The sequence below is a fragment of the Eupeodes corollae genome, chromosome 3 (assembly GCF_945859685.1).
Source record: "Eupeodes corollae chromosome 3, idEupCoro1.1, whole genome shotgun sequence".
Classification (NCBI taxonomy): Eukaryota; Metazoa; Arthropoda; class Insecta; order Diptera; family Syrphidae; genus Eupeodes; species Eupeodes corollae.
Genome location: NC_079149.1, coordinates 131,527,574 through 131,555,161, shown reverse-complemented (window position 1 = coordinate 131,555,161; position 27,588 = coordinate 131,527,574). Strand labels below are relative to the sequence as shown.

The 27,588-nt window shown below is 31.2% G+C and overlaps 1 protein-coding gene across 2 annotated transcripts in view; it reads left to right on the top strand.

Annotated features, from left to right (window-relative positions):
• Positions 1 to 27,588, top strand: part of LOC129948825 (dual specificity calcium/calmodulin-dependent 3',5'-cyclic nucleotide phosphodiesterase 1) — a 501,195-nt gene that overhangs the window by 40,930 nt on the left and 432,677 nt on the right. For both annotated transcript variants that reach the window (XM_056059902.1, XM_056059901.1), the window contains exon 2: positions 7,227 to 7,751. In XM_056059902.1, coding sequence (XP_055915877.1) covers positions 7,475 to 7,751 — 277 coding nt within the window. In that variant the 5' untranslated portion in view covers positions 7,227 to 7,474. The remainder of the gene's footprint in view (positions 1 to 7,226; positions 7,752 to 27,588) is intronic.

Sequence of the window (27,588 nt, the reverse complement as noted above, 5' to 3'; positions counted from 1 at the left end):
GTAGTCGGCCTGCATCTTAAGGGTGTTGGTAAACAGTTTTGCAATCCCCGTTTCTAAATAAATGGGGTAGTTAGGTGTTCCATTTTTTTACAAAAATTCTTTCCAGCTATTCTATTGCTTTAAATTCATCTGTTTCCCAAACTTGTGCGGCGTAACAAAGAGACTTTTTTAACAACCCATTCAAATATTTTGTATTTAGCTGACAGCAATACATTTTGGTTTGAGAAAATATTCCTCCATGTCATATTCAGCAAACTTTCCGAAGACTTCGCCTTTTCAATGAGATGATTTTTGAAATCCATCATTTTGTTTAATTTCATGTCCAAACAATTGTAATCTTTAGTGATTTCAAGACGATGACCATTGAAGAACCAACCTTCTCTAACCAAACTGTGAGAAGATCTTGTAAATACCATGATTTTGGATTTTTCAATATTTATTGCAAGCTGTCAAATTTTCTTATGTCTCTGAAAGGATCACTAGATCATCTGCGTAGAGTAGAACATTGATTGTAGTGTCAGCTATCCGAACTCCACCAGGAAGATATTTTCCAATATCGTTAATGAACAACGCAAACAGCAAAGCACTCAAAGGACACCCTTGTTTAACACCAGCGTTAGGATCAAATCATTGTGAGAACGTAGATCTTTCCCAAACCGCTGTACCAGTATACATATTCCTTAATACATTTAAAAGTTTTGAGGAGATTCCGAGTTGAGAGAGTTTAAAAAAAAGTGCATTTCTGCCCACAAGGTCAAAAGCTGCCTTAAAATCAACAAAAAGAGCGTTAATCTTCTTATTTCTGGATTGGAATGCTTTGATAATTGACGTTAAAACAAATATATCACAGTACAATAGTTTTTCCTGAAACCCGATTGAAAGTCAGTTGAAATGCTGTTATTTTACACCCACTTTTCTATTCTGTTCAATAAAACACCGACAAATATTTCAGCCATAACATTCATAAATGATACTCCCCGATAATTTTCGACGTTGTTTGGATCACCTTTCTTATGAAAGGGAAAATAACAGATTTTTTGAACGAGAAAGGAATAAAGCCGGTTGAGCGAATGCTGTTGAAAATCTGCTTTAGCTTATCAACGAAAGCTGGTGTTGCAGTTTTGAAGTATTCATATGGAATTCCGTCTTCGCTTTCACAGTCCAAAGTTTGCTCAATAACCAGTGGTTCTGCATAAGCTAAGGACAAATCAGGTTGATTTGAGAGCAGGTTTTGGAAGTGGTATGAAAGATGATCAGCAGACATATTTGTACCAATCACAAAGTTGGATCCATTTATTTCTCTGGCTAAATTCCAATCATTTTCAAATACCATAAAGTTATCTACATATTCATAGCTACAACCTCATCAAGGCCACTTCAAAAGAAATTTTTTTACTGTAGCATAGTGTTTTGAGATTATGTGAGCCGTAAATCAGATCCCTGAAAGTCATATTTGTTTCTTAAAGTTAACATTTGTTTTACTTGACTTTAAATTTGAGCCCTAGAAACGTTATACCTAGCTATGTTAAAAATATAAGAAATATCTACGGACAAAAGTAATTCGATTCTGTTCATTGAAGCATTCAATTTTTTTTTTGGAACCGGTAGTTAAGGATTTATATAATATATGAAAAGGGTTTTGAAAAATTTAGATATGGACTTTTCACAACATTTTATTCACTTGATTGAGTTTCTTTTTCATGGTCTGGTTATTATGTGAACCTATCTAAATTTATGAATATTTTCTTCTTCTTCTTCTGGGAAAATATTTTGTCTTGAGCGGATTTTAAAATCAATAACCAATAAACAACAATTGGCTTTAACCCAAAAAGAAAAAAAAAACAAAACTAATAACGAAGGTCTTTTATTTCCTTTATTTGGGAAGGAAGTCAATTACAGGTTTTGATGAGGATGACGGTTATTGATCAACAAGAAGATAGTTGTTCATTGAGTTTCTTATTCCCAAAAAAATCAAAGTGTGTTGAAATTCAAATTTCAAGGAGAATTATTATTAAAAAAAGGAATCCCTTGAAAATTTGTGACAGTCAAATCATCAATCAAATTGATGATTGAAAACAATATTAAACTTCTTACTGTCTTAGTTAAATTCTCATTTATAATTAATATAGCAAAGTATTGGTTCACATTATGAACAAGACAGATAAAAGTTACTCATTTTTAAAACTCAAGCTAAGCAAGATACAATTTTATTTAACTATTTCAGGTCGAGATAGATAAGTGAGTCATTTTTTAAAATATTGAATTAAGATTCAAAGTCATTTTCAAAAAAAACATGTGTTTGTTAGTACTGAATCGCTTTTTAAAAATGCCTAAAATAGTAAAAACGGAAGGAAAATGTTCATTATATGAACATGAACGGAAAATAAAAAGTCATTCTAGTATATTCAGTTTTATTTTCTGTCATTGAGAAAAAAATTCTCTTAAAACTAGATAAAGCACATAGTGCACGTCATTGTACAAATTGTCCTGAAATACTGGGAGCTCCATTAAAGTCGGGAACAAAAAAGAACTTTGTCCTTTTTTCGTCCTTTGAATAACGTCACACATTTTTCTGTGACTTTCATTTCGCCATAAATTCTTTGCATTTGCATCAAAGCAAAGCAAAATAAACAAGCTATGCAAAAGCACATACAATTTATTATACGCTATACACATTTGAGTTTTCTGAAGAAAAAATGTTTCATATGGAGATAAATTCACTGTTTTTGTAAAATAAATTGTTGAACATAGTTTTTTTAATGATCATTTATAAAATAAATACTTTGTAAGCTGATTTTTTGAATGAAGAAGATTTAACATTGAACCGGAATTAATTTCGTAATAATGATCGTTAAAAAATAAATTTAAAAGCTTTTTACTCATGATTATTATTCCAATTTATTTCCTTTTGTTGATGGTTTTCCAAAGAATCATATAATAAACGCTCTTGGTTATGATTCCAAAAACTCTCTCAACAACAACTAAAGCATAAATGAAACCAATAAAACAAATCGCCGGCAATTTAACGAATAATTATTGACTAATTTGCACAACGAATCCAAACGATATACAAATTTTCATTGTGAGTGTATTAAAAAAGAAATGAATCGTGAACTAAAACAAGGTTGCAATCTTAGTCCGATACTTTATACCGATGTATCTAAATGACCTGGGACATAATTTATCGTACCGAGCCTAAAGTTAGTTATTACTGAAATGTGTTTTTTAGACGAGTGGTTTTCTAGATGAAATAAAATGAATATAATTTTTTAAGACAAGGGTTAAAAATGATTTCGGTGATTTTGAAAAAATTTCAGCGGAGAGACACGATTTTCGACACTTTTCCAGACTGACATATTTTGATATTTATAATAATAATGGTAAAAAATTCTAATATAACGTTCTCAAAAATGAAATTTAACAGTTTTGCAAATAAATTTGTATACATTACAAACTTTCATTGATTAACATGTTCTGTATTGTAAAGCACTCAAACAATATTGGTATAAGACTTCCCACCCTCGTTCTTCATTCATCAAGTTTATGGTTTCCTCTAAACTGAGTACATCAGTTCCAAATTGTCTATTGCGAAATTCTTTCAGAATTGAAAAAACTCCAAAAAAAATGGAACACGTCTTCAAGTTCTCTTCGATTGCATAGATCACACCATAGAGGAAGATCTGAACGGTGAGGAATAAAGTCAAAGCTGAGGAGTTCACCACTGACTTTAAAGATTGTATTTATATTGCGTATGGTGTAATCGGCCAAAAAGTAGGACTTTTTTTTTCCAAAAAGTGGTTATCTTTACTGTAGTAAGCTCTATATAATTATGATTCCGTTTCCTCAGTTAACTGGTCGTACATCCTGTTTCTGATTTTCATCAACAAATCATCAAATTTCGAACTAAGCGAAGAAGGGTTATCTTCAGTTGATATTGAAAAAGATGTTGAGGAATCTTTTGCCATTTTATGCCACTATCACCTACGCATGCTCCTCTAGAATTAATAACGTGACTTAGCACATGTCTCGGAATCCTGTTTTCTCCCATCTCCATAATTCTTGCCACATAATTAAGTGTAATTTGAGAATATCCAAGAAAATGGGGTATGTTCCTGTTTCTAGGTGTTGGGTGTCATACTCGGCAGCCTTATGGTGCTTTTGATAAAAAAAAAACGAAGCAACTTTTCTAATGCATCGGACGACTTGTATCCCCACATTTGCGTACCGTTAAAAAAAATTGTAGTTGCGGTTACTCGAAAAACTTTGTATTTAGCAATATGTGAAACGGTTTCTCCACAGGTTACAAATTGCAAGCTCTTCTTCTACTACATTTGCTCGGAGGTGTCTATCGAGATTCAGGTTAGAGGTGCAGATACTTGCACTAGTTCCATCGATTCCAATTATCATTATTTTAAGTTAAGTGACAGGTTCCAGACTTTACTTTTAAGATGTTTATAAAATTCAAAAGGTATTCTGGCATCCCCAAGACATGTGGCATCATTAGAGTTTTGTATAGCTACTTAAACTTCGCATCAAGAATTTCATGGGCTATAAAAGTAGTTGCATATCGGATTGGAAGCGAAGAATTTGTTTTAAAAGGTCTATGTTCAGAGTTGCAGACATTGAAGTCTTCTTTCCACTCAAAAGCTTCAGTGCTTTCTAGAAATCAGTTGCGTTTTTATCCTTTTTTAGACAAGCAATTTGTAGTACCCGTGGCATGATGGTTAGTGCGTTCGATTGTCATGCAAGGGGTCTTGGGTTCATTCCCTGCCTGTGCCACCTTAATTTAAAAAAAAAAAAATCGTGGGTACTGCCTCTTGCGAGGAATTGACAAATCCTTCAAGAGTAATTCTTGTCATGAAAAAGTGCTTTCTCAAATCAGCCGTTCAGATTCGGACTAAAATTGTAGGTCCCTTCCATACCTGACAACAGTACTCGCACACAGGAATGGTAGAAAGTTTTAAGTCACTAGGCCTTGGTTCACAACGGACTGTTGTGCCACCCAATTTATTTATTTATAATTTGGGATAGCTTCACAAACGTCCAGTAGAGTTAAATCGCTCGATCTTGGAGACCAGATTAAAATTTGTCTACAGTAAATAGTTTGCTTCATGTGTACCACACCATTATGTTGGTTAAAAATTTGCAAACGTTATTAAAGAGTTTGCCTATTCATTATAAAATGGAAAACTAAACTTATCAAAAAGAGCAACTTCGAAAAAAGTAATGCAAGATTGAAAACATCACGTTTAAAAAAAACACCAATTTTTATAAAAGTTATAACACATGCAAATGGAGTTGCCAAATAAGTACAATAATATTTTTCCATTGTTGCCCTCTTAAAATTTTCAAATTATTTATTTTTACTTGAAAGGACATGTAATCAAAAATTTAAGTATCAGCTGTTTTTTTATCAGATATTATTCTAGAAGTTAAACGAATGTAGAAGTATTTTTGTATGGATTAAACAGCTTTCAATTCAGCATATTCATTTGTTTCAAAACTGGTTGGCTCAAAACAGTAGCCTTTTAAATAAAATCAATATCTCTCTTTGTTCTTAAGATCTTAGGTCAAAATGTTGGTATATTTTAGATCAAGGTTTTTATTTTTCTGTACATTTTTGGATTTTTCAAAAGTTTTACAAAACTTTTCAAATTGAGATTATATAAGTTAACATTGTATTAGATGAAAAGAGTATAAACCGATTTTTATCAATTTTTAGTTTTTTTTTGTTTGTTTCCGAGTTTTGCGAATAAAATGTATGATTTTTCTAAAAAGTGTATTAATAATATCTTTTTAATTCTCGAGATATTTTGTTGAAAGCAAATTTAAACCAAATTTACTTTCGGTTTTCATTTTTATAAGAAAAATGTCGTCAATTAGATTAAAAAAAATACCTGATGCTACAAACTAATATCTTGATGTCAAAGCGTTTATTTGTTTCAGAGATATTGAATAAAAAATCCATTTTTATCAAATTTTTGTCGTGATTTTTTGCAACGTTTTCATTTTGTAAATTTAATTTTTCTAAAACTTTTATCAACCTTTATTCATTGCTATGATATTCGATTCAGGAATCAATTTTTAACACTTCTTTTAAGTTGTTTTTGAAAAAAGAAGTTTGAGATCGATTTTTCTAAAAATGTCAAGAAAGTTCAATTAAATAATTTTGTGGGTAAATATTCGGTGCAAAATATTCGACCCAAATATTTTTGTCAGTATTTTTGGAATATTTCAAAAGAATATAATTCCAGTTTTTGTTAAACTTCATACCAATTCTGTTCAACGTTGTAATATTAAATATAAAATTAAGTTGAAGTCAATAGCGTTATTGGTTCATAAGATAAAAAGACAGGCTTAAAAGAATTTGTAATATGTTCTTCATAACTTTATATTATTGTATCTTAAACTAATTTTATTGAAATCGATATTTTTAATACTTCTTGAAACATGGTTGACAAAAAAAGGTATCCTGAACGTGCGAATGAAAAAAGTACGAATCTCCTTAAACGTGAACAAATTTAATGAAAGATAACTTTCAAAACCATTGATTTACTTAGATGCCAGTATATTCCATGAAACAGGCTCTCGATTTGAAAAAAATCTTCTAGAATAAGTTTTTGTGATTATTGAAAGACTTGCTCTCTTATTTTCATTAATTTGCACGTACTTTGACTCTTTAACTTGCAACAGAACTTTTTATTTCAAAAAAGTTCTAAAAACTTCTGTTGTAAGAGGTCAAACCTCTTTTAGATGTAAAGGGTGTTAAAAATGATTTCGAATGAGTTAAATTTTCCATTTTCTACTTTAATTAGACAATGTCACTTACAAACGGGGATTGAAAACAACAAGAGTGTTCCAAATTACAAGTTGAATATTATTTTAGCGCACAATTTTTCTCTCTGCCCAATTAATATCGAAACAAATTGTTTTTTTTTTTTCAAAAACAAAACCAACAGTAAAAAACAAGAACAAAACTACGGAGAAGGGAGGAGGGTAAATGAAGGCGTGAAAACTAAAATCGTTTTGGTTTAGAAAAACAATAAAATGTTGAAATCCCGGCTGTTACCAATTAATATGTGTCACTGCTTTATTTAATTGTGCTAACAATCCAAAAAACGCCAACGGCTGTATTGAACGATTTCTCAATAAATACAATTTGTTTTATTTTAATTAAATTTATATAAATTATATCCTTCAATTTTACATATATATATATAAAACAGGTCACAGAACATTGTACACAAAAATCAGAGGCAATGAAGTTGATGAAACAAAATCATTAACATACAAAAATATGATTTTGTGATACCTAATCTCAAAAACAACGCACACTTACAAAAACGCAAATAATGAAATCTATTCAGTGAAAAATTGCTAGTTAAAGTTAAGCAAATAAATAAAGAAAAAGAAAGCAAAAGAAAAAGAAAATTTATATATATAAGCAATAAAAATAAAAATAAATTCAAAAAGAATGTCCAACCCACCTTCAAGGATAACATCACCCCAATACATTCGACGCAATGGATCGAAAACTACATCAGCATCGGCAGGTGGAAGTCCTATTGCTAGTGCTTCCCATGGCGGTGCTGGTGCTAGTGCTGGTAGCAGCTCCTCAACAGCATCCTGCCCAGGATCACCCATGCGCCGGGTGTCTGCCATCAAAAGTAGTGCTATGGATTTTGCTTCGAAGTTCTTCAACAAATGCAAAGCTGCCACATTTACTGTAGATGGAGCTACATATACTATAGGTAAGGATATATCCTCCTTATACAGAGATATTTAATTTAAAGACATTTTATTACTTTCTTTCCATCATCAGGAATGATACTATACATTATATAGGAAAGGAAGGTAGGTAGGTGTCTTGAGATATATAATATAGAGGGAGGTTGAGTTTGAGGATGCCTCATTAAAATTCTTCGTCGACTTTTCAAGCAGAATATACAAGATATATGTATAGCTATCTGTAGATACAGACTGAAGAAAGCAGACTTCTTGTGTTTTAATAATTTAGGGAAACTGTAAATCCACATTCTTTTAAGTCCTCACATATACTATACATTTTAGTAGCAGACTAACAGCATTAGGTAGGTTTTCAATGGAAATTGCAAAAGTTCGTTTTATAGGTTGACGATGTTAAGTTCTTAGGTCAAAATGAGAAGAAGAAGAAGTAAGAAGCCAAGAATATAGTTTGAAAAGGTAGAGGATTAGAGGCATTTTTAGCTTATTGGTTTAAGTAAATTTTTAAAACTAAAATATTGTTAAGGCCCCATACCTATCTCAGCAACATTTTATAGAATAGTTTAAAATGTTTTTGTCATTATTAAAGTTTGCGAATAATTTTTGTATAAAGTTTCAACAAACAAGTTTGCTTTTATTATATCGAGTTTATCGAAGTACAATGTAGATTTTTACTGTGTAAGTTTGCATCTGGTACAAAAGTTTTTGAATGGTAGGTATTAAAAGACTGCTTTAGTTAAGGTAAATATGGATGTATATATATATATATATATGTTTAATTAATGAAAATATTTTTATTTTTACCACATTAAAATATCCAAATTAAGAATGTTGAAATTTTGAATATTGAAGTATCAAATTAAGTTCTTTGAGAGGTTTACAATATTGGGATTTATGAGCAAAAATAAGTTTAAGCTCTTTTAAATATCTAAAGAGTACATTATAAACTTAGGTAGTTTTCAAGCATTTACATCAATCTTTGTGCATAAAACTAAGTTTAACTGGAATCGCAAAATATCCATTCTGTTTTCAACGCTTGAAAGTATTTGCTCATTTCTACTTAGTACACATTTCATCTGTTTAAGGACGACAATCGAGAATTTATTTGCAACAGATTCGGAAATTTTCTAAAAAAGTCTAGTCTACAAAGTTATACTACTTAAGTTTATGGCAAAATTGTATGATAAAGAAGTAAAATCTAGAAATCTTATTGTGAGGAATTTATGCTGTTCTGTGTTTTTAAACTTAAAAGTGCTCTGCTTGCTTAAGATCTTCCTTTGACAGGCTTGAGATGCTATCAAGAAAAGAACTTAGTTTAATTTTAAAAGTGAACATTTTGATGAATTTGGAACTCTTAATTTTAAAACATTATATTTAAATTTCTTAAAAAAATATTTATCAAATTCTCATAAAGTTTGACACTATTGATTTTTTCTAAAAATGTTACCATACTTCAAAAACGTCTTTCTTCGTAGTATTAATCTATCAAAATGGTTGAATAAATGTCTTACTAATGACGAACGAATAGTCTAGTAAAATGAGGCGAAAAAAGTATTATCATAACATTGCAGTAAAAGTATAAAGTAAAAATCTTTTCTGGTGTACCGCAAGGCAGACATCTAGGGCCACTCCTCTTTATTGTTTAGATTAAAAATTTTCCTAATTATGTTTTATTTTCCAAATGTCTTTTATGTGTCGATGATCTCAAAATTTTAAGTTGTGTAAGATCTTAGATTGATATTGACTGCATTGTTAACTGGTGATTATATTTCAATATTAAAAAATGTGGTATTGCAACATTTTTATAAGATACTAGATCCAATTTATTCCGTATAAAAAACCATTTTATTTATTCCTGGCAAAGAATCTTTTTTATTTATTGAGAAAGAATTAAAATGGTTCAGAAATTATTGCCTAAATTTGTCTTTATAAAAATATGTAAGTTGACAGATGGATTAAGCAGCTTCAATTACAATTTTTTGTTCAAAATCAAAAATTCGTATTTTCTAAAAAACCGGTGGAATATATTTTTATGAAATTTTCTATAATTTTTGAAAATATATTTTTGTGTGTTGAGTATTTCCATTAACACAGTGGTGTCTTAAGACATGAGCCCGGTGGGCCAGGGCCCAGGGCCCGCAATTATTTGGCCCCAAAATCCACTAACTCAAAAGGACTAAGGTTAAAAGACAGTAACAGAAAAATTAGTTTCATTTTACTCTCCGTTCCGTTGAACTTCTCCTCTTTAGCATCTTAAACCTCTGGCAATATAAATCTTTAATCATACATCTGTGCACGCTGTCAACAATATTTTAACATCTCTGCTTTCGTTCTACTCTACTTAGTAGGCCTTCATGCAGCTGGTTGTGTGCAAGAGGCAAAAAATTTCTTTCAAGTGGTTCAAAAAATATACAACATTTTTTTCGGCTTCCAAACGTCGCTGGAATAAATTGAATGAATGTATAGGTTCACATAGAGTTCTTTAAAGCCTTTCTGAAACAAGATGATCTGCACAACTGATGCAATCAACGCGCTCCATCATGGTTATAAGCAAATTACGGAAGCCTTGACATCTTTTTCTAGAGATCCAAAGCAAGCACAAAAAGCTAAGCGCTAAGCCTGTCTCAGAAAATGTCAAAACTGGAGTTTCTCATTTTAACGGAAATTTTATAGCACAATATTAGAAAGACTATAAAAAACCAGCGAGAGCCTTCAAAAAGAAACAATAACGATTGACGATGCTGGCAATTTGCTATGTTCACTATGTTTTATTAAAAATGCAATATATTTTGATGTCCTGCACAATTCGTCAAGCTAATTCGGAAAGAAAAGTTTAAAAAACCTTTTCAAATTATTGACACTATTACGTTGCAATTAAAAATACGATCCAATTGCTATCAAGAAATTTTGGCATTGTTTGTCTTTTTTGTCAATTGCAATAATTAAATTCTGTGGAGTTGCAAACAGTTTTCAAAAAAATACCATAGAAATGTTAATGCAGAAGAACTTGAGGTAGAATGCCTGCACCTTGTAAAGTATTTAAAAGAATTCAATAAAGATATAAATGAAGATCTTATTACAATATCAAAATTATACAGTCTAATAACAGTGAATGAAATTAGGAACACATCTGTGATGGTTTTAAACTGCAATGGAGAGCGATCATTTTCGACATTGAACCGGATAAAAAATGAACTTCGAAGCACAGTGCTACAAGGTAGACTAAACAGCTTGTCAATTTTATCAATTGAAAATGAATAACTGCAGGAAGTTGAATTTGATAGCTTAATTCATGATAATTGACTAGTCTTCGTACAGGAGGACAATTGATATGAAATGTTACGATGTCTCTTATAAAAGTTAGTAAAAAATAAGCCCCACGATAAAGGAAGGCCTTACAATCCCCCAGTTTAGCTTATAAAAGGCATACCTTGTAAAATGTTTCTGAACTTTTTCAATTCTGTCTATTGAATTATTGTAATAAGTTTTCTAAATAATGCTACAATATTCAAGAACTGACCTTACCAGTGAATTGTACAGAGATTTTAAGGTATATAAATCTGAGAATTCCTTGGTGTTTCTGTTTAAGAAACTAAGCATTTGATTTGCTCACGTTGATTTGTATCTAAGATTACTCCTAGACCTAGATGGTTGATAGAATAATAAAACACTATTGGATCAGAATTAGTACCCGTGGCATGATGGTTTGTGCGTTGGACTGTCATGCAAGGGGTCTTGGGTTCAATCCCTGCCTGTGCCACCATAATTTAAAAAAATTAATTTTCGCGGGTACTGCCTCTTGCGAGGAATTGACAAATCCTTCAAGAGTAATTCTTGTCATGAAAAAGTGCTTTCTCAAACTAGCCGTTCGGATTCAGCATAAAATTGTAGGTCCCCTCCATTCCTGACAACATTACTCGCACACAGGAATGGTTGAGAGTTGTAAGTCACTAGGCCCTGGTTCACAAACGGACTGTTGCGCCACCCCATTTGATTTTATTTGATGGGATCAGAATTTCGGAAACACGAAAATACTTGACATTTAGAAGCAATTAACAGAAGGTGATTTAGCTTGCTCCAATTATTGAGCCTCAACATATCTTTCAAAAGAATAAAACACACGGGTTGACAAGAAATCTTATGAAAAAGTTTGAGAACATCCGCGAGAAGGAGGCAGTTTGAAGCATGAAAAATATCAGGTATATCATTTACAAACAACAAGAATAATAATGGACCCGAATGGCTTCCTTGTGGAACCCCAGATGGGACCGAGATATGTTTCGAGAGCAAGCTATCAACTTTAACTATTTGAATTCTACCAGCTAAATATGATTCAAGCCACTTTAGTAGGGATGAGTGAATACCTATAGAAGTCAGTTTGTTTATTAAAATTTAATGGTTAACTCTGTCAAATGCCTTTGCAAAATCTGTAAAAATAACATCTATTGCAACCCTTTTCCCATACTTGTAATAATGTTATTGCTTATTAATGCTGAGTTTGTTGCTGTTGATTTTCCTGCTACAAACCCAAGTTCAGACACCGAAATATGGTCCTGAAATAACACAGTTAACCTGTTGCAAACGAACTTTTCAAATACTTTTGGAATACAAGACATTTTACAAATAGGTCTGTAATTGGTTATATCCTGCTTCAAGCCCGATTCAAAAACTGGCGATAAGAGTGAAACCTTCCAGCAATCCAAAAATTGTCCTTTGGCTATTGAAAGATTAAAAATCAACGAAACTGGTTGAGCTATCGCAATCCCATCAAGCCCTTCACTTTTATTACCATCCAATTTAGATAAAATTTCTTCTACTTTAAAAGGACTAAAAACTAAAGAACCTATATTGACCAATTTACTCATATAAGGTCGTTTTTGCATAGGGGTTTATCTAAAGAGTAAACTGATTGGGCCTTACCAATAATCAAATTTAGTGACGACTTAAATATTTAAGTGGACTCTAAATAATGAACCATACCAATAATCAATTTAATAGTCAGCTTAACGCTAAACGTCACTCTAAATTTTAGAGTAGAGAAACGCGTGTTTAACTTCGTGATTAAGGTTTAACGTCATGTTTGTGCTGTCATTCTGACAGTTGTCAGGAAAAGAAATTGTTCGTATGTTTCTTTTATCTGCTGCTGTGACAGTGAGCTCATAAAAATAAGCAAAACTAAAAAATGGTAATCAAAATAAACAAATAGATTAATTTATTTTTATTCAAATATATAAGTAACATTTCAATTTATTTCAGAGTAAATTGTTATTCCAATGGCAACAAAGCGAAGTCGGTCCGTTAACTAGACACAAGCAATCAAGGAGTTGCTGGTTGAAGCAGTGAAGCCGTTTTTTATGACAGTGGAAGGTAAACTCAAGGATGGAAAAACTCCCAAAGCTAAATTTGAAGCTTGACAGAGCATTCAGGAAATGTTAAATGCCACTGGCTATTGCCTTAGCCATACAAATAAGAGAGCAATGGAATCGGCTAAAAACGCAAGCCAGGAGCAAAATAAGTTCAGTCGGTCTCAGAAGGAAACTGGTGAACACCCCCCAATGAACATTTAAATATCTGCAATTTTGTCAGTGTACTTTTAATTAGATAATGCGGAATTTGATACCGATGCGATTCGCTCATATGTATGTCTGTTTGGCAACAAATGTAGTAAATAATGTAATAGAGCAGAGTTTAGTTAAAGACGCGTTTAATTTGGTTATTGGTTAACACACAAATAAACTCGTCTCTAAAGTTTAACGTTGCGTTTATCTAAACGCTTGTTTAGTCAATAATTATTGGTAAGGCCCATTGAAAATAGTCAGCGAATAAACTACAAATTGTAGTTATATAACTAGGCTTTTTCTTAGAAATAAAATTTGAAGAAAAATTAATTTTGCAGCCATATTTTCAATACAAAAATAATTCATTTCAAAAATTAATAAAATCGAACCAGTTACAACTACTTGCAATGCTGTAACATTGCTTAGCAGAAAACATTATTAAAATATACAGGAAATGTTTGCTAAGATATAAAAACACGGACATTTGTTAAACATTTTTTACTTTTAAAGGAATCAATACAAAACTATCACATGGTTCTGAAAACGAAAATTTATTGACGATTTCATAAGATTTGCTTCCATTTTCACTGATTTCGAAAAAAAAAACAATTCTAAGGAACCAAGAACAAACCTTAGAATCACTTTACTGATTGTTGTAATATTCAATAATTTACTACCTTTGAAAACTCTAATAAAAGCTTTTTCAAGAAATGAATAATACCTTTCGAAATTAAGTTTCCATCTTCATAAAATTGCATTTATATATAAAATCTCATTAATTCAAAAATAATGTTCAAATTTCTCATGATAAATACATTGTTTGGAGCAGTTTCTCATATCGCAAGCATCACATTTTATTCACTTACTCTATTCGTAAATTGCCATCGTTAAACAAATTAATATCTTTAACGAAATTTCTAGACCAGATACATATGCACATAGCTGCCTTATTTTCTTCTTTTTTTTCATTATTGTTGAAATTATTTGCTCAACGTTAAAAGCAGTTTAAATGCATTATAATCTCGAAAATTTAATTAAAAGTGCATCACACTTGCTACCCATGCCATACCATAAACCAACCCAAGCCACTTAACTGTGAAATGTAATAAACTTTTGTAGCGTAAACTTGATGTTTTTTTTCGTCCTTTTATTTTTGTTATAATTTATGTTAGTTGCCTTACCTTGTTCAGGGATAATTTGTAGGTTAGTCCTTTACTTTCTACGATGATGTTCAGCTTGAAAACGCTGTAAACAAAAATCTAACATAATTTTAGAATTATTATGATTTGAATGAAAATTCACCTGTTTCTTCGTTTTGTTGCAAGTTTATATGAATTTGCAACAAAATGGGAAAAAGCTCACATAACAAGCAGCAGCTGTTGTTGGCATACAACAAACTGAATTTCCACCATGTCGGTTGGTTTATTTTTTCGTTTTCCGTTTTTCTTCCTGTGATGATGGAAATTGTATTTTTTTTTTTTCAAATTGATGCCTAGCAGGGTGAAAATTACTCAAACCACAGAAACCAAACACGCCTGCATCTGGTTTACACCCGCATGAATCGTTAAGCCTGAAGTCCTTGATGAAATTCGCAGGGTCATAATCGCAGAGTAAAATAATCGTTAGCACGTCACAGTGCATCAGAAATTGAATTTGCAACTTAATGTGTAATGAAATTTACAATTTAATGCCAAGCACTGATATCACAGGGTGGGTCAAAAGGCAATTACTTATTTAAAGTGATAATACATTTTATAGATTCAATTGGTAATCATTAAAGTACTGTAGTTAATTTAAGGAAATTTCCGAAATATGTTGTAATTTGTTTGTAAATTTGAAAGATAGTTTTGACCCACCCTATACTCGTATCTTGATGTATTTAGTCCTTTATAAAATATGTTTTAATGTGTGGATATGTGTGGGAGATAGAGTGTGAAATAAAGCGGTTGGAGTTTGCCTTCAGACAAACTATACACTCCAAACGGTTGCACTGAGTGTGACAAAAGACCGAAACTATACTTGGTTTTGATATTCATCTAAAGACACGTCGTTGTGGCAAAAGGTTGTTGCGGATGCATGCAAATTTTACATCTCTGCGGGATATTCGAATCCAAATATATTCAGTTACGAAGTACATAGGTAACCACCAGCTACCTTTCGAGTGAGTGTCCTTTATGGAGTGACGAGGACCTCGCACTCATAAAAGTTTGTATGGAATGTTGCTGACATGTGCACGAAAAAAGATGCAAAATATAATTTATATGCACATACGTGAATAGAGAGAATCCTGCTCCTAGCACATGTACAGTATTTTGTTTTCAATATGATTTCTTTTTCAAGGTAACGAATTAATAATATAAAAAGGATGTTGATCGATTAAATATAAATATTATGTAGTTTGCTTCCAGTCAATGCATTTTAAACTGTTTAGTCATGTCCTTGGACATAGAAAACATGAGGTAGTTTTTAAGGATTTTTTAAGGTTGTAAAACTTAACGTAATTTTAAAATATTTGAATCAAAAAACAGCACATAATTTATTTGAAGTTAATACTTTTATTAATTTTAGGGACATTTTTGGCTGAAGAAGGATTCCCCACTGATCCTTAAGTTTAAGTTTAAGTTTAAGTTTAAGTTTAAGTTTAAGTTTAAGTTTAAGTTTAAGTTTAAGTTTAAGTTTAAGTTTAAGTTTAAGTTTAAGTTTAAGTTTAAGTTTAAGTTTAAGTTTAAGTTTAAGTTTAAGTTTAAGTTTAAGTTTAAGTTTAAGTTTAAGTTTAAGTTTAAGTTTAAGTTTAAGTTTAAGTTTAAGTTTAAGTTTAAGTTTAAGTTTAAGTTTAAGTTTAAGTTTAAGTTTAAGTTTAAGTTTAAGTTTAAGTTTAAGTTTAAGTTTAAGTTTAAGTTTAAGTTTAAGTTTAAGTTTAAGTTTAAGTTTAAGTTTAAGTTTAAGTTTAAGTTTAAGTTTAAGTTTAAGTTTAAGTTTAAGTTTAAGTTTAAGTTTAAGTTTAAGTTTAAGTTTAAGTTTAAGTTTAAGTTTAAGTTTAAGTTTAAGTTTAAGTTTAAGTTTAAGTTTAAGTTTAAGTTTAAGTTTAAGTTTAAGTTTAAGTTTAAGTTTAAGTTTAAGTTTAAGTTTAAGTTTAAGTTTAAGTTTAAGTTTAAGTTTAAGTTTAAGTTTAAGTTTAAGTTTAAGTTTAAGTTTAAGTTTAAGTTTAAGTTTAAGTTTAAGTTTAAGTTTAAGTTTAAGTTTAAGTTTAAGTTTAAGTTTAAGTTTAAGTTTAAGTTTAAGTTTAAGTTTAAGTTTAAGTTTAAGTTTAAGTTTAAGTTTAAGTTTAAGTTTAAGTTTAAGTTTAAGTTTAAGTTTAAGTTTAAGTTTAAGTTTAAGTTTAAGTTTAAGTTACCTTATTTGTAGCGATATCTTTGGGACTAATTAAGTGTCTTTGTAAATTGAATGATTTGAAAGTTTAAATGAGTTTTCACTCAACACTTTTGCTGTCAATACTTTGTTGTCAGAATGCGTAGGAAAAATTTTTTCGAAGTGGATAGCAATACTCGTTCCTTACATTAAAGGATGAAGAAAAGTATCCACATGATTTGTCCAGAAATGTCAATTATTTTTAATTAAAAAACATCAGACCGATAACAATTACAAAGATATTGCGTATACGCCTTAGTGTACCATTAGAATTTTAGAATCATTAAATAAAGAAAATAAAAATGTAGGTTCTGTTATGTGATCAATTATTTTGTATTTATTACCTTTTAATTTAAGGTATTTTATTCCCAATTTGATAGTTATGCAAATGAAACAATTCTATTTCATTTTAATCCCAACATTTCATGTGTATTCACGATTGAATTTTCAGAGATATTTGTATTCATGGAATAAGTTTTAATGTCGTTACATAAATATTGACGTTATGCAATTTTTCTTGCTATGCAATAATATTATTTATTTAAATTATTAAAACCATTCTGTAAGGTTTGTCTCATAATGATAAAAAATTAAAACATCAAAGGCTTCGAATTGTATCTCAAACACAAAGAACAAAAGCTACAAATATAAAAATCATAACCTTCTAACATTGAGCCCAAATTAAAACTGAAACCTGTTTAATTTGATTACAAAAAGTTAATAACAAAAAATTCTCTAATTCCAGATTAAATCTTTTTAGTTTTTATTCATTTTTTTTTAAATTAAAATATTTTTGTTTTCGTCCTTTCAACTTTCAGAAGTAATACAAAATCAAATCAAATTATGAAGGATACAACTTTTTCTTATAGGACTACCATCGAGTTAATTTATTCTCATTTTCTCTTGTGTCTAAGTGTTTGCTGGTATTTTTGTTCCCTTATTTTCTTCATTGCTTGAGGCAACGATATTTTCCACAAATCACTTACCCTCAGGATTTTTTTTTCTCTTAAACTCAAAACCTACATTCTACACCTTTTTTCTTTAGCAAGATGTAAATGCAGAAAGAAAAACAAAAACTTTTTTTTCGAGGCAAATAACTTGCTTAACTTCATAACAACTAACTATCTTCGCCACCACAACCTAAGCTCACTATTTACACCCCCCTTTATCTATAAGCTACCTATAGCTTGTTAAAAGTTGTTGTGTTCTTAAATTGGCTTTCAAGCCCCTGAAAATACTTTCATGCAATGGAATAATTAATTTTTCTTATTTTTTTGAAATTTTTTTCCATCAACATTTTTATTATCGTCCTTTTTGTGTTTTTGTTAGTTCATAGAATTGGATTTGTTTTTCTGTTTTCAAAACACGCTCTCGCACTCTTTTATCTTTTAGTGTGAAAAAGGAAAAGGCTTTTCATTTTTTTGGGATTGTACTGAATTTTGATAATCTCGGTTCTCGCCACCACTGACTGTGCCAACTTGATAAATGTGGGGCTTTTTAGGAGGGTGAACAAAAAATTGAAGTTCACATTATACCTCATATATCACTATCTTCGTGTGTGATTATCCTGACAGCGGCGACGACAGGGTTTTTTTCGTTGTATTGTTGTTGTTTCCTCGGAACAATGTACTTGGAAGGTATCAAAGGACATCGTGTACGTTTGTTTTACAACACACCTGGGGTTTTGTTGGATTATGTATAGTTGCCACTTTGGCAGCCTTCCTTATATTTGAGCTTGAGGTGTTCCCTTTCATAAGAAAGAAAAAAAAAAAAAAGAAGCATTACAAAAAGAACTCCCATCAAGAATTCAGGGTTAGGAAGCTTGTTTTTTGCGTGTGATGTTTTCAGAAGCAGGTGGAAATCCCTTAGAATTAATATATATAATTCTCCTGCTGATTTTACTATACCTAATGTTTATAGACCTTGCACCTGCCTATCTAAATATTACTCAATCTTTACCTGGTGGGCATATGACTGGAAGCTTTTTTTATTTTTGTATGTAAGTCTGTCTGTCTAGTCTAAAGGTTAAAGATTGTTCATTGCGTGATTGAAATGAGGTTATGTTTGATCTTTCAGGAGGTACATTTTTCTTGATTAAATTTTAAGGTTTCATATAGAGCACGAATCAATTCAAAAATAGGCGTTAGAACTTATTGATTTTCTGAAACAACTTACTCCTTTAAATAAAAATTAATGAAAACAAAATGATTCCAAACTTCTATAAAGCTTCTTAAAAGATCTCCTAGAACTGCTCAAATTAGAAGAAGGTTATTTTAGTAAGTACAAAACTCCATATTTCAAAATTTCAAGGCCTGAGTACAAATTCATTTGACCTAATAAATGCTTACACGTATTAAAGAAAAAAAAATAAATTCCAAACTTCTAAAAAGCTTCTTAAAAGATCATTTAAAGTTGCTCAAATAAGAAGAAGGTTATTTTAGCAAAACAATGACTTTATATTTCTAAATTTCAAGGCATGATCTCAAATTGATTTGTTATAATAAATGTTATACAAGTTTTAAAGAGATCAAAACGAATTCCATACTTCTATAAAGCTCCTTAAAAGATCTTTTAAAACCTCTCAAATTAGAAGAAGGTTATTTAAGTAAGTCCATAACTTCATATTGTAAAATTTCATAGCCTGATTTCATATTCATTTGTCCTAATAAATGTTATACAAGTCTTAAAGAAAACAAAACGAATTCCAAATTTTCATAAAGCTTCTGAAAAGATCTTTAGAACTGTTCAAATCAGAAGCCGTTTATTTTAACAAGTCAATAAATTTGTATACCTAAATTTCAAGGCATGGTCTAAAATTGATTTTTTTATAATAAATGTTATACAAGTCTTAAAGAAAACAAAACGAATTCCAAACTTCTATAAAGTTTTTTAAGAACTCTTTTGAAGCTTTTTAAATTAGAAAAAGGTTATTTTAGTAAGTCTATAACTTTATTTTCAAAATTTCAAGGCATGATTTCAAGTTGATTTGCCCTAATAAATGTTTTACAAGTCTTTAAGAAAACAAGACGGATTCCGAATTTCTATTAAGCTTCTTAAAAGATCTTTTAAAACTGTTTAAATTAGAAGAAGGTTATTTTAGGAAATCAATAACTTTTTATAGCAAAACTTCAAGGTGTGATTTCACATTGATTTGTTATAATAAGTTTTATAAAAGTCTTAAGGAAAACAAAACAAAACGAATTCCCAATTTCTAATTAGCTTCTTAAAAGATCTTTTAAAACTGCTCACATTAGAAGAATGTTATCTAAGCAAATCAACAACTTAATTTCTTAAAATTACAACGCCTGATTTCAAGTTGATTTGTCCTAATAAATGTTATACAAGTCTTAAAGAAAACAAAACGAGCTCCAAACTCCTATAAAGCTTCTTTAAAGATCTTTTGAAACTGCTTAAATTAGAAGAAGGTTATTTAAGCAAATCAATAACTTTATATTTCAAAATGTCAAAGGCCTAATAAATGTTATACAAGCCTTAAAAAACAAATCGAATTCCAAACTTCCATAAAGCTTCTTAAGAAGTATACAAATTAGTTTCGCTATCAACAAATAAGGCTTACAATTCAACAAATTAACAGAGCTTTATATAAATTTAGCAAACTGTTATTAGAAAAGTGTTCAATATTTTGTTCTTCCAAAACTTCCTTAATTATAAGTATGGTGTAAAGCAATTCCACATGTTGTTTTGTATGCATCAAACGTACTACGTATGGAGTTTCTTTGACCATCGTCCTCCCTTCGTAGTCTTAAAGGATTAATTATTTGTTCGTATTTTATTTCGGTAGACCATCTTTTTATAATTATATCACGTTTTCCAAAAGAAATTGAACCTAATCTTTTTAGGGAAAATAATATTAATTAGGATAGTTTTGCCAATTAGTCCAAAACTAAACCGACTCAAATCAATGCATTAAATTGGGTGTATTTTGTTTAGCTCCCCCAAAACATAAGCCTTCTTTGGTAGTTCGGAAATACTTTTATACAAATTACATAACTTCAAAGGTTAAGTTATCAATGTATCACTATGTTTTAGGTTTTGGTAGGTATGAGACTTTGCATAATTTGAAATTAAACGCAATATAAAAAACAAAAATAGTCCCTCCTTTTAAATTTTATAGATTTAAGGTTTTAGTGTAGGACTTTGATCTTTTGATTTGAAAGCAACAATTTTATAGCATATTCTCCGAAAGATAGGTCACAAGAAATAAAGCTATGAAATAATTCGATAGACAGTCTCGAGTTTAAAAGTTTTTAGAAATGTATTATTTTCTATGTAGTTCCTTTATGTTGCAAGTAAAAAATTAGTTTAAAATTATTTTCAAAAACCCTTCAACGCTTATAATTGAAAAGAAACCTTCAAGCACAAAGGGAATAATTGTTCTATTTAATTGCTTTTGTATCATAATTTAAGAGTAGGCTTAGAAACTACCCTAAATTACCAACTTTAATAAAATTACATACAAAACAAAAATCAAATTTATAAACTTTTAGAAGAACATCAAAAATATACCGTTCCGCGAATAAAATACAAAATACAACGAATTTAAAGGTGCAACAATACAATTTTCCCATCACCTGTCATATTTAATTAACATAATTTATAACAACCCCAACTTATTGTGTAATATGATTTTATAAACCCCTCTTATAATATTAAATACCAGCCATTGTTAACTTTAATATTAATAATAACCCTCTCTTTGCCTCATCGTCATCATCATCGGCTTCGTCATCATCCCCATCATAATCATCGGGTTCCTATTTCCTGATGGGGTATAACCGTTGTATAGTGTATTTAGGTCGTTTAGGAATAAATTAACTTTTCTCACACTCGAAAAATGGGTAAATTAACTTTGCCACACCATACCCTATACCTATGCCTATTAAAATTGCTGTCTTTTTGTGGCTTCCAAATTCAACTATACCAAAACTCGTGTATAGAAATATGGTTATAGTCAGAATATAGGGTTAGGTGTATTCAAATATACGCACCTAACCCAATTAGATTAGACCAATTAATGTTTACGTTATGTACGTAGATCGCTCATGCCCCTTAAAGTTTAACTTTCATTATACAAAAATTGAAGAGAAAAAAAGGGTGTAAAACTAACGACCACCAAACACACCCATTCCCACCTGGGAGTATCCAAAAGTTGATAATTTCTCATAATATAACCTAGAACACTTTTTGTTTGCCATTTAAGGAATATCCTGCCGAAGGACCTTTCAATAGTTTCTACTTTAACAAAAGACGAAGAAAAAAGATATCTAATAGTCAAATATGAGTTGAAATTGACGAACCATAAGTAATACTGAATGTGAATGAGTTTTCCAACCTTCCTAAGCTTCAGAGACTTCCTATGTACAGTGTACACACATGCGTAGGCTGACTTTGACTTCCATTAATCTTTATGCTTCACGAGACATGACATATGTAATTGTCTTACATTAATTCAGACTGATTATATTTAATCTCATACGTGTGTATGGGGATGGCATTAAAAAAGGTCATCACTCACTTCCTACTCAATCTGTGCATGACCCCCCCTAGCCAGAGCAGGGTCAATAAAAGCCGATGCGCTTATTAATAAAAGGCCATCATAATTCTCCGAAGCAGTCGTATTGCATATTGCCCCTGAACGAAAATAGAATGACTACTACACTGCTTTGAAATTATGCTCTATTGGTTCCAATATTAGCGTTTCCGTTTAAAAACAAGAGTTTTTAATTATGAGAAAGAACTTAATGAAGTTCATATATTTTTCTTATGTTAAAATAAATAAGGGAGAAATGACTTCTTTTGAAATTTATACGTTTTTTGAGTGCAAGAGGAAATTAAATCTTTTAAGATTAAAGAAGAAAACCGTGAATATTATTTTGAAAAGCGACTCTACGCGATATTAATTGTTTGCAATCAAAAACGATTGGAGCAGAAAATAATAAGCTTTTAGTCGATGGCTAAAGATGTAAAACTCGCAAATTCAAATTTTTTTCCAAAATTGAGATTACTAAAATTATATTAAGGAGTCATTGAAATGTCTGGATTAAAAAAAAAGGTTGTTTTAAATGGTATAAAAAAGCAATGTCAGTTTTGTTACACGTATAAAATTGGTAGCTTTGATTCGAGCTGTAAAGAGGTTTTTAGGTCCAGAGATGTAAGTTTTCTATGTTATAAAGCCAACCTGACTGAGAAAAACCGAAATAAGTTCAAACAAGCTAGAAAGACCTGTAATGGTCAAATTCGACGAACCATGATCATAAATGAAGGCAATAAAATACTACAATGTTCTAAAGTATTTTTTTTAGTATTAATTTATTTCTTGATTAGCTTACACTTTAAGATACAATATCTTATGTATAGTGTAGCTTGTAAATAAAATGCACAGTAGCTACGTACACAATTGATTTTAATTCAAGTCTTACATGTTTTTACAAATTTGCGAATATAACTTAATCTATGCATTATTAAAGTAAAGTTTAAGTTCCTTTCCCATTTTTTTGGTGTTATTAATACTTTTTATTCCTCGCGACAATGAATTCCAAATTCTAACTGAGTTGACAAGGAACTGACGTCCAGATATTAGAAACTGAAAATGCGGAATTACTAGATCACGACATCTGTTATAGTTGAAAAAGTTTAATTCATTGTAAAGATCCACTGCCAGAGAGCAAAGTTATTGTGCGGAATTTTATAAAATTCTCAATCGGCATCCCAAGAAGTTGGGATATATGCTGCGAAACTCTATCGTAACGTCGCAGCCCTTGAATATATCTTATTGCGCAATTAAATGCAACTATTAATTTCCTTTTACTCACGAAGTCTAACTTACAAAAAATTTCACAACCGTAAGTAAGCAGAGGTAAAATCAATGCGTAGGACACCATAAGATTTCCCAATTGTGTTGCTTATATGATGTGTTCAGGTAAGGCTGCGGTTAAAAACTACACCTACATTTTTAGCTGAGTCGATGTAAGCAATAGGACAGTTATTCAAAATGATTGCTGAAAAGTAAGACACATCAATTTTGTTTTTTGAAACCACGAGACACTTTGATTTCTTTGGGTTAAGAAATTAGCAGTTATTAACCCACCAACGCTCAATCAAGATTAAGTCCTCATTTATACATACTGCAGAGTGTTCAATACGTCCCAATGTACAGCTCAAATAAAGTTGGGTGTCATCAGCATACAGGCGTTTTGAATACTGTCTTACAATTGAAGGAAGTTCGTTAACATAGATTGAAAACAACAACGGGCCAAAAATCGAACCTTGCGGAACACCCCTAACGACAGGTAAGAAGTTGGAAAGAGTTCTGCAGCTGTTTTTCTTTCGAAAGCCCGATTGCTTGGGGGTTAATAGACTGGAAAGATTAAGAAACTCATTCATTTGTTTTTGTATAATTTTCCAAAAACTTTTGATAAATATGGCAATATTGAGATTGGCCTAAATTCGTCTCCTTTTGAAGTTTTTTGGATTGGGTAAAACTTTTGCCCTTTTCCATTGTGTTGGAAATTCATTTTGTATCAAGATGGAATTACAAATATGGGTAATAAGGGGCAAGAGCGTTGGTGAAATAATTTTCAAAAACAAAGGGTGCATATTATCAAGGCCTATAGCATTAGATTTAATAGAGAGGAGTGCTTCTACAACATCCTCCGCAGTTATTGCAGAAAACATAAATGAATTTGAGTTTGAGGTATGCGATGAAAAAATCTCTTCAAAATATTTTAGGGGATTTAACGATTGGTGGTTAATAATTGGGTTAGGAACGAAAGATTTGTTGAGAGCGTTGATGTCTATGTCTTCAGCCAAACCACAAGATACTTTTCCAACACCGATATTCTTCAAATTATTCCAAATTTGCTTACTTCCTAAAGACGCTTTGATACGAGTTGCATACAAAGTGGATTTTGCGTTACGAATTTCTTGAACAATTTTGTTGCGCAAAGAGGTACATTTTTGGTGAAAGCTGTCAAGACGAAAGAGTTTCCATCAAAGAAAGTATGTCATTTGTGAAAAATGGTTTGTTGTGAGGAGCGCAGCTTTTAGTTTTGGCTTGGCTCTCAAATAATTTATCTACCCTGATATTCAGAAAATCTACTTACTTGCTGTTGGATCGGGTTTCCAAAATATTATTCCAGTTTATGCTTCTAAGGTAGTACCCGAGGCATGATGGTTAGTGCATTGGACTGTCATGCAAGGGGTCTTGGGTTCAATCCCTGCCTGTGCCACCTTAATTAAAAAATAATTTTCGCGGGTACTGCCTCTTGCGAGGAATTGACAAATTCTCCAAGAGTAATTCATGTCATGAAAAAGTGCTTTCTCAAATTAGCCGTTCGGATTCGGCCTAAAATTGTAGGTCCCTTCCATTCCTGACAACAGTACTCGCACACAGGAATGGTTTAGAGTTGTAAGTCACTAGGCCCTGGTTCACGACGGACTGTTGCGCCAAACAATTTTTTTTTTTTTTAAATCCATTTCAAGGTAGCCAAAATTTCTGGTCACTTTTAAAAAACGTACGAAACACCACGTCATCCTCGGTTTCAACGCTCGTAAACAATGGCACTTCCTTTGTAAGCTCGATCGCAGTAGTTTGCTGTTAGTTCGACGCTACTGAAAAACGTCATGAGTCCTCCTGTTTTGGGAAGCGTAAACGATTCTATCGGACGAATCTTCTTTCGCACTCGTGCAGTTGCAAGAGTACTGACAGACCTTGACATCTCTGAAAAATTGTTCTTCAACTCTGGCAAAACCACTGCCTAAACTTTTCCATTTTTCCCACTCTACAGGTCTCTTTCCTAGCGGATGGAAAATAGCATTTATCCAGCCTGTCCCTAAAAAAGGCGAACGCTCCTCTCTCTTTAACTGTAGTCCAATAGCATCCACGTCCCTTCTTTTCAAGGTCATGGAAACACTGATTGATTATCAGCTAAAAAATAAATTGAAGAACGAAAGCTTCTTAATGACCGACAGTATTGCTTTCATAGCATACTGGTCCACTGGTGTTCTCAAGGTTTATCTTACCGAACAGTGGAAAAAATCTTTCCATCGTTTTGGAGAAAGTAAGATTATTGCACTTGATAGAGTTGGGCAACAGGTTCTCCTATCAAAATTGCCTGCTTTAGGTATTGGTGAATCTCTTCCTCGTTGAATTAGAAATCAGCTTTCTAACCGTTCAATACAAGTTGTATTGGATGGTTTCAAGTCTAAAATTCATAAAATAAATGCTTGTGTCCCACAGGCCTCCGTTTTGTCTCCGAATCTCTTCCTTATATTCATTTATGATCCTTTGTCTGCAAGTTCTACTCCATTAAACTGTTTCGACGAAAAAAGTACCCTGAGATTTTCATATTCGTTTCTAGATTCACATCGTTGTCCTTTGGATGTAGAACTTCTACGGCAGCATATTATAAGCTCATTCATTTCTGATCTGAAATCAAAAAATGTGCAGACTTTACTGCTTCGAAACGTTAATACTGCCTCCTGTCGTTAAAGCGTAAAACATCCTCGATTTCACTATTTATGAGCTGCAGTTGCATCCAGGAAACTTATTAACTGTCAGTACTCGGTATGTGTATCACAGATCATTATTTATGGAATGATCACATATTTCATATTGACAAAATTGTTGCCAAGTGCTTAGGATTCCTCCGAAATTTGTCACCCCTTCTGATGTGTCTGTAATTTACAAAGCCATTCATTCGTCCAAAGCTTGTATGTATCTGAGCAGGTGCCCCTAAATCAATTTTAATTCTCTTGGATAAAATTCAAAAAAGGGCTTTTAAAATGATGGGCGATAGACCTATAATTGAAACATTTAAATCACGTTGTTCTATCAATATTTTTACAAACAATGTTCTGTCGAATTAGTAAGTTGCATAACACCCCATTAACGATTCAACCGTAATACTCACACTTCCAGAAATGCTCATCAGTTTACCCTTGAGCTCAATTTCAGGCGTACTGTCAGGATATTCTTTCTTAAATCTAAGCTTTGGCCAACTCTGTTTTTCCCAACCATTTTGATTTTCAGAACTTTAAGACCAACGTGCCTGGTATCTACTCTTAAATCCTTTCCTTTTTCCTAATGCTCATACTTTCTTTAAATCTTATTATACAAAGGGTACTAACAATCCCTTGATTAAAATAAATTAAATTATTACAACAAAATACGAAGTTTGCATCTTTAGCTGATGAACTGCTTGTTTAAAAAAAATATTAGGAAAACCGTTTCCGTTGATTTCCCTTTTAAAAATGAATTATTTTGCTTTGATCTTTGTGAATAAAAAGAAAATCGATGTTTAAAAAAGGACAACTTAATTTTAGTATTTTCGTTTTCGCTCTAATTTTTACATTCTTCATGAATCGCTATTCTCTCCATTTTTAAAAACCTCAAAGACTCAACTATCACTTTCTTGGTTGTTAGGGCATGCGATCTGATTATTAGATAAACACATATCGGTAAAATTAGATCTCAAGAACCAGCACAGATATTGACTTTCCGTTTTAGTGCAATTTAACTCAATCTTTTAAATCAAGGTTCTAAAAAGGTGTTAACACTTGAAAAGATATAGTTTTATATTTTGTTTTGAGCGCGTTTAGTTGAAAATGGTATCAAAAGAACTGTTAGTAATTTTTATGATCAATTCAGAACAATCATGAAACAACTAAATCATATAGATATCACTATTTTTAAATCTTAGTATTTTTAACGCTTTTTTTATTCCTCGAGATCCAAGAATTGTATCTATAATAGTTCTGTTGTTTTCAATTCTATCTAATTTGTATGTATGTGGTAGATATTTCGAAAAGAAAAATTTGTAATTGTGTTCGCTTTAAACAACAAAAAGTGGTTGATTTT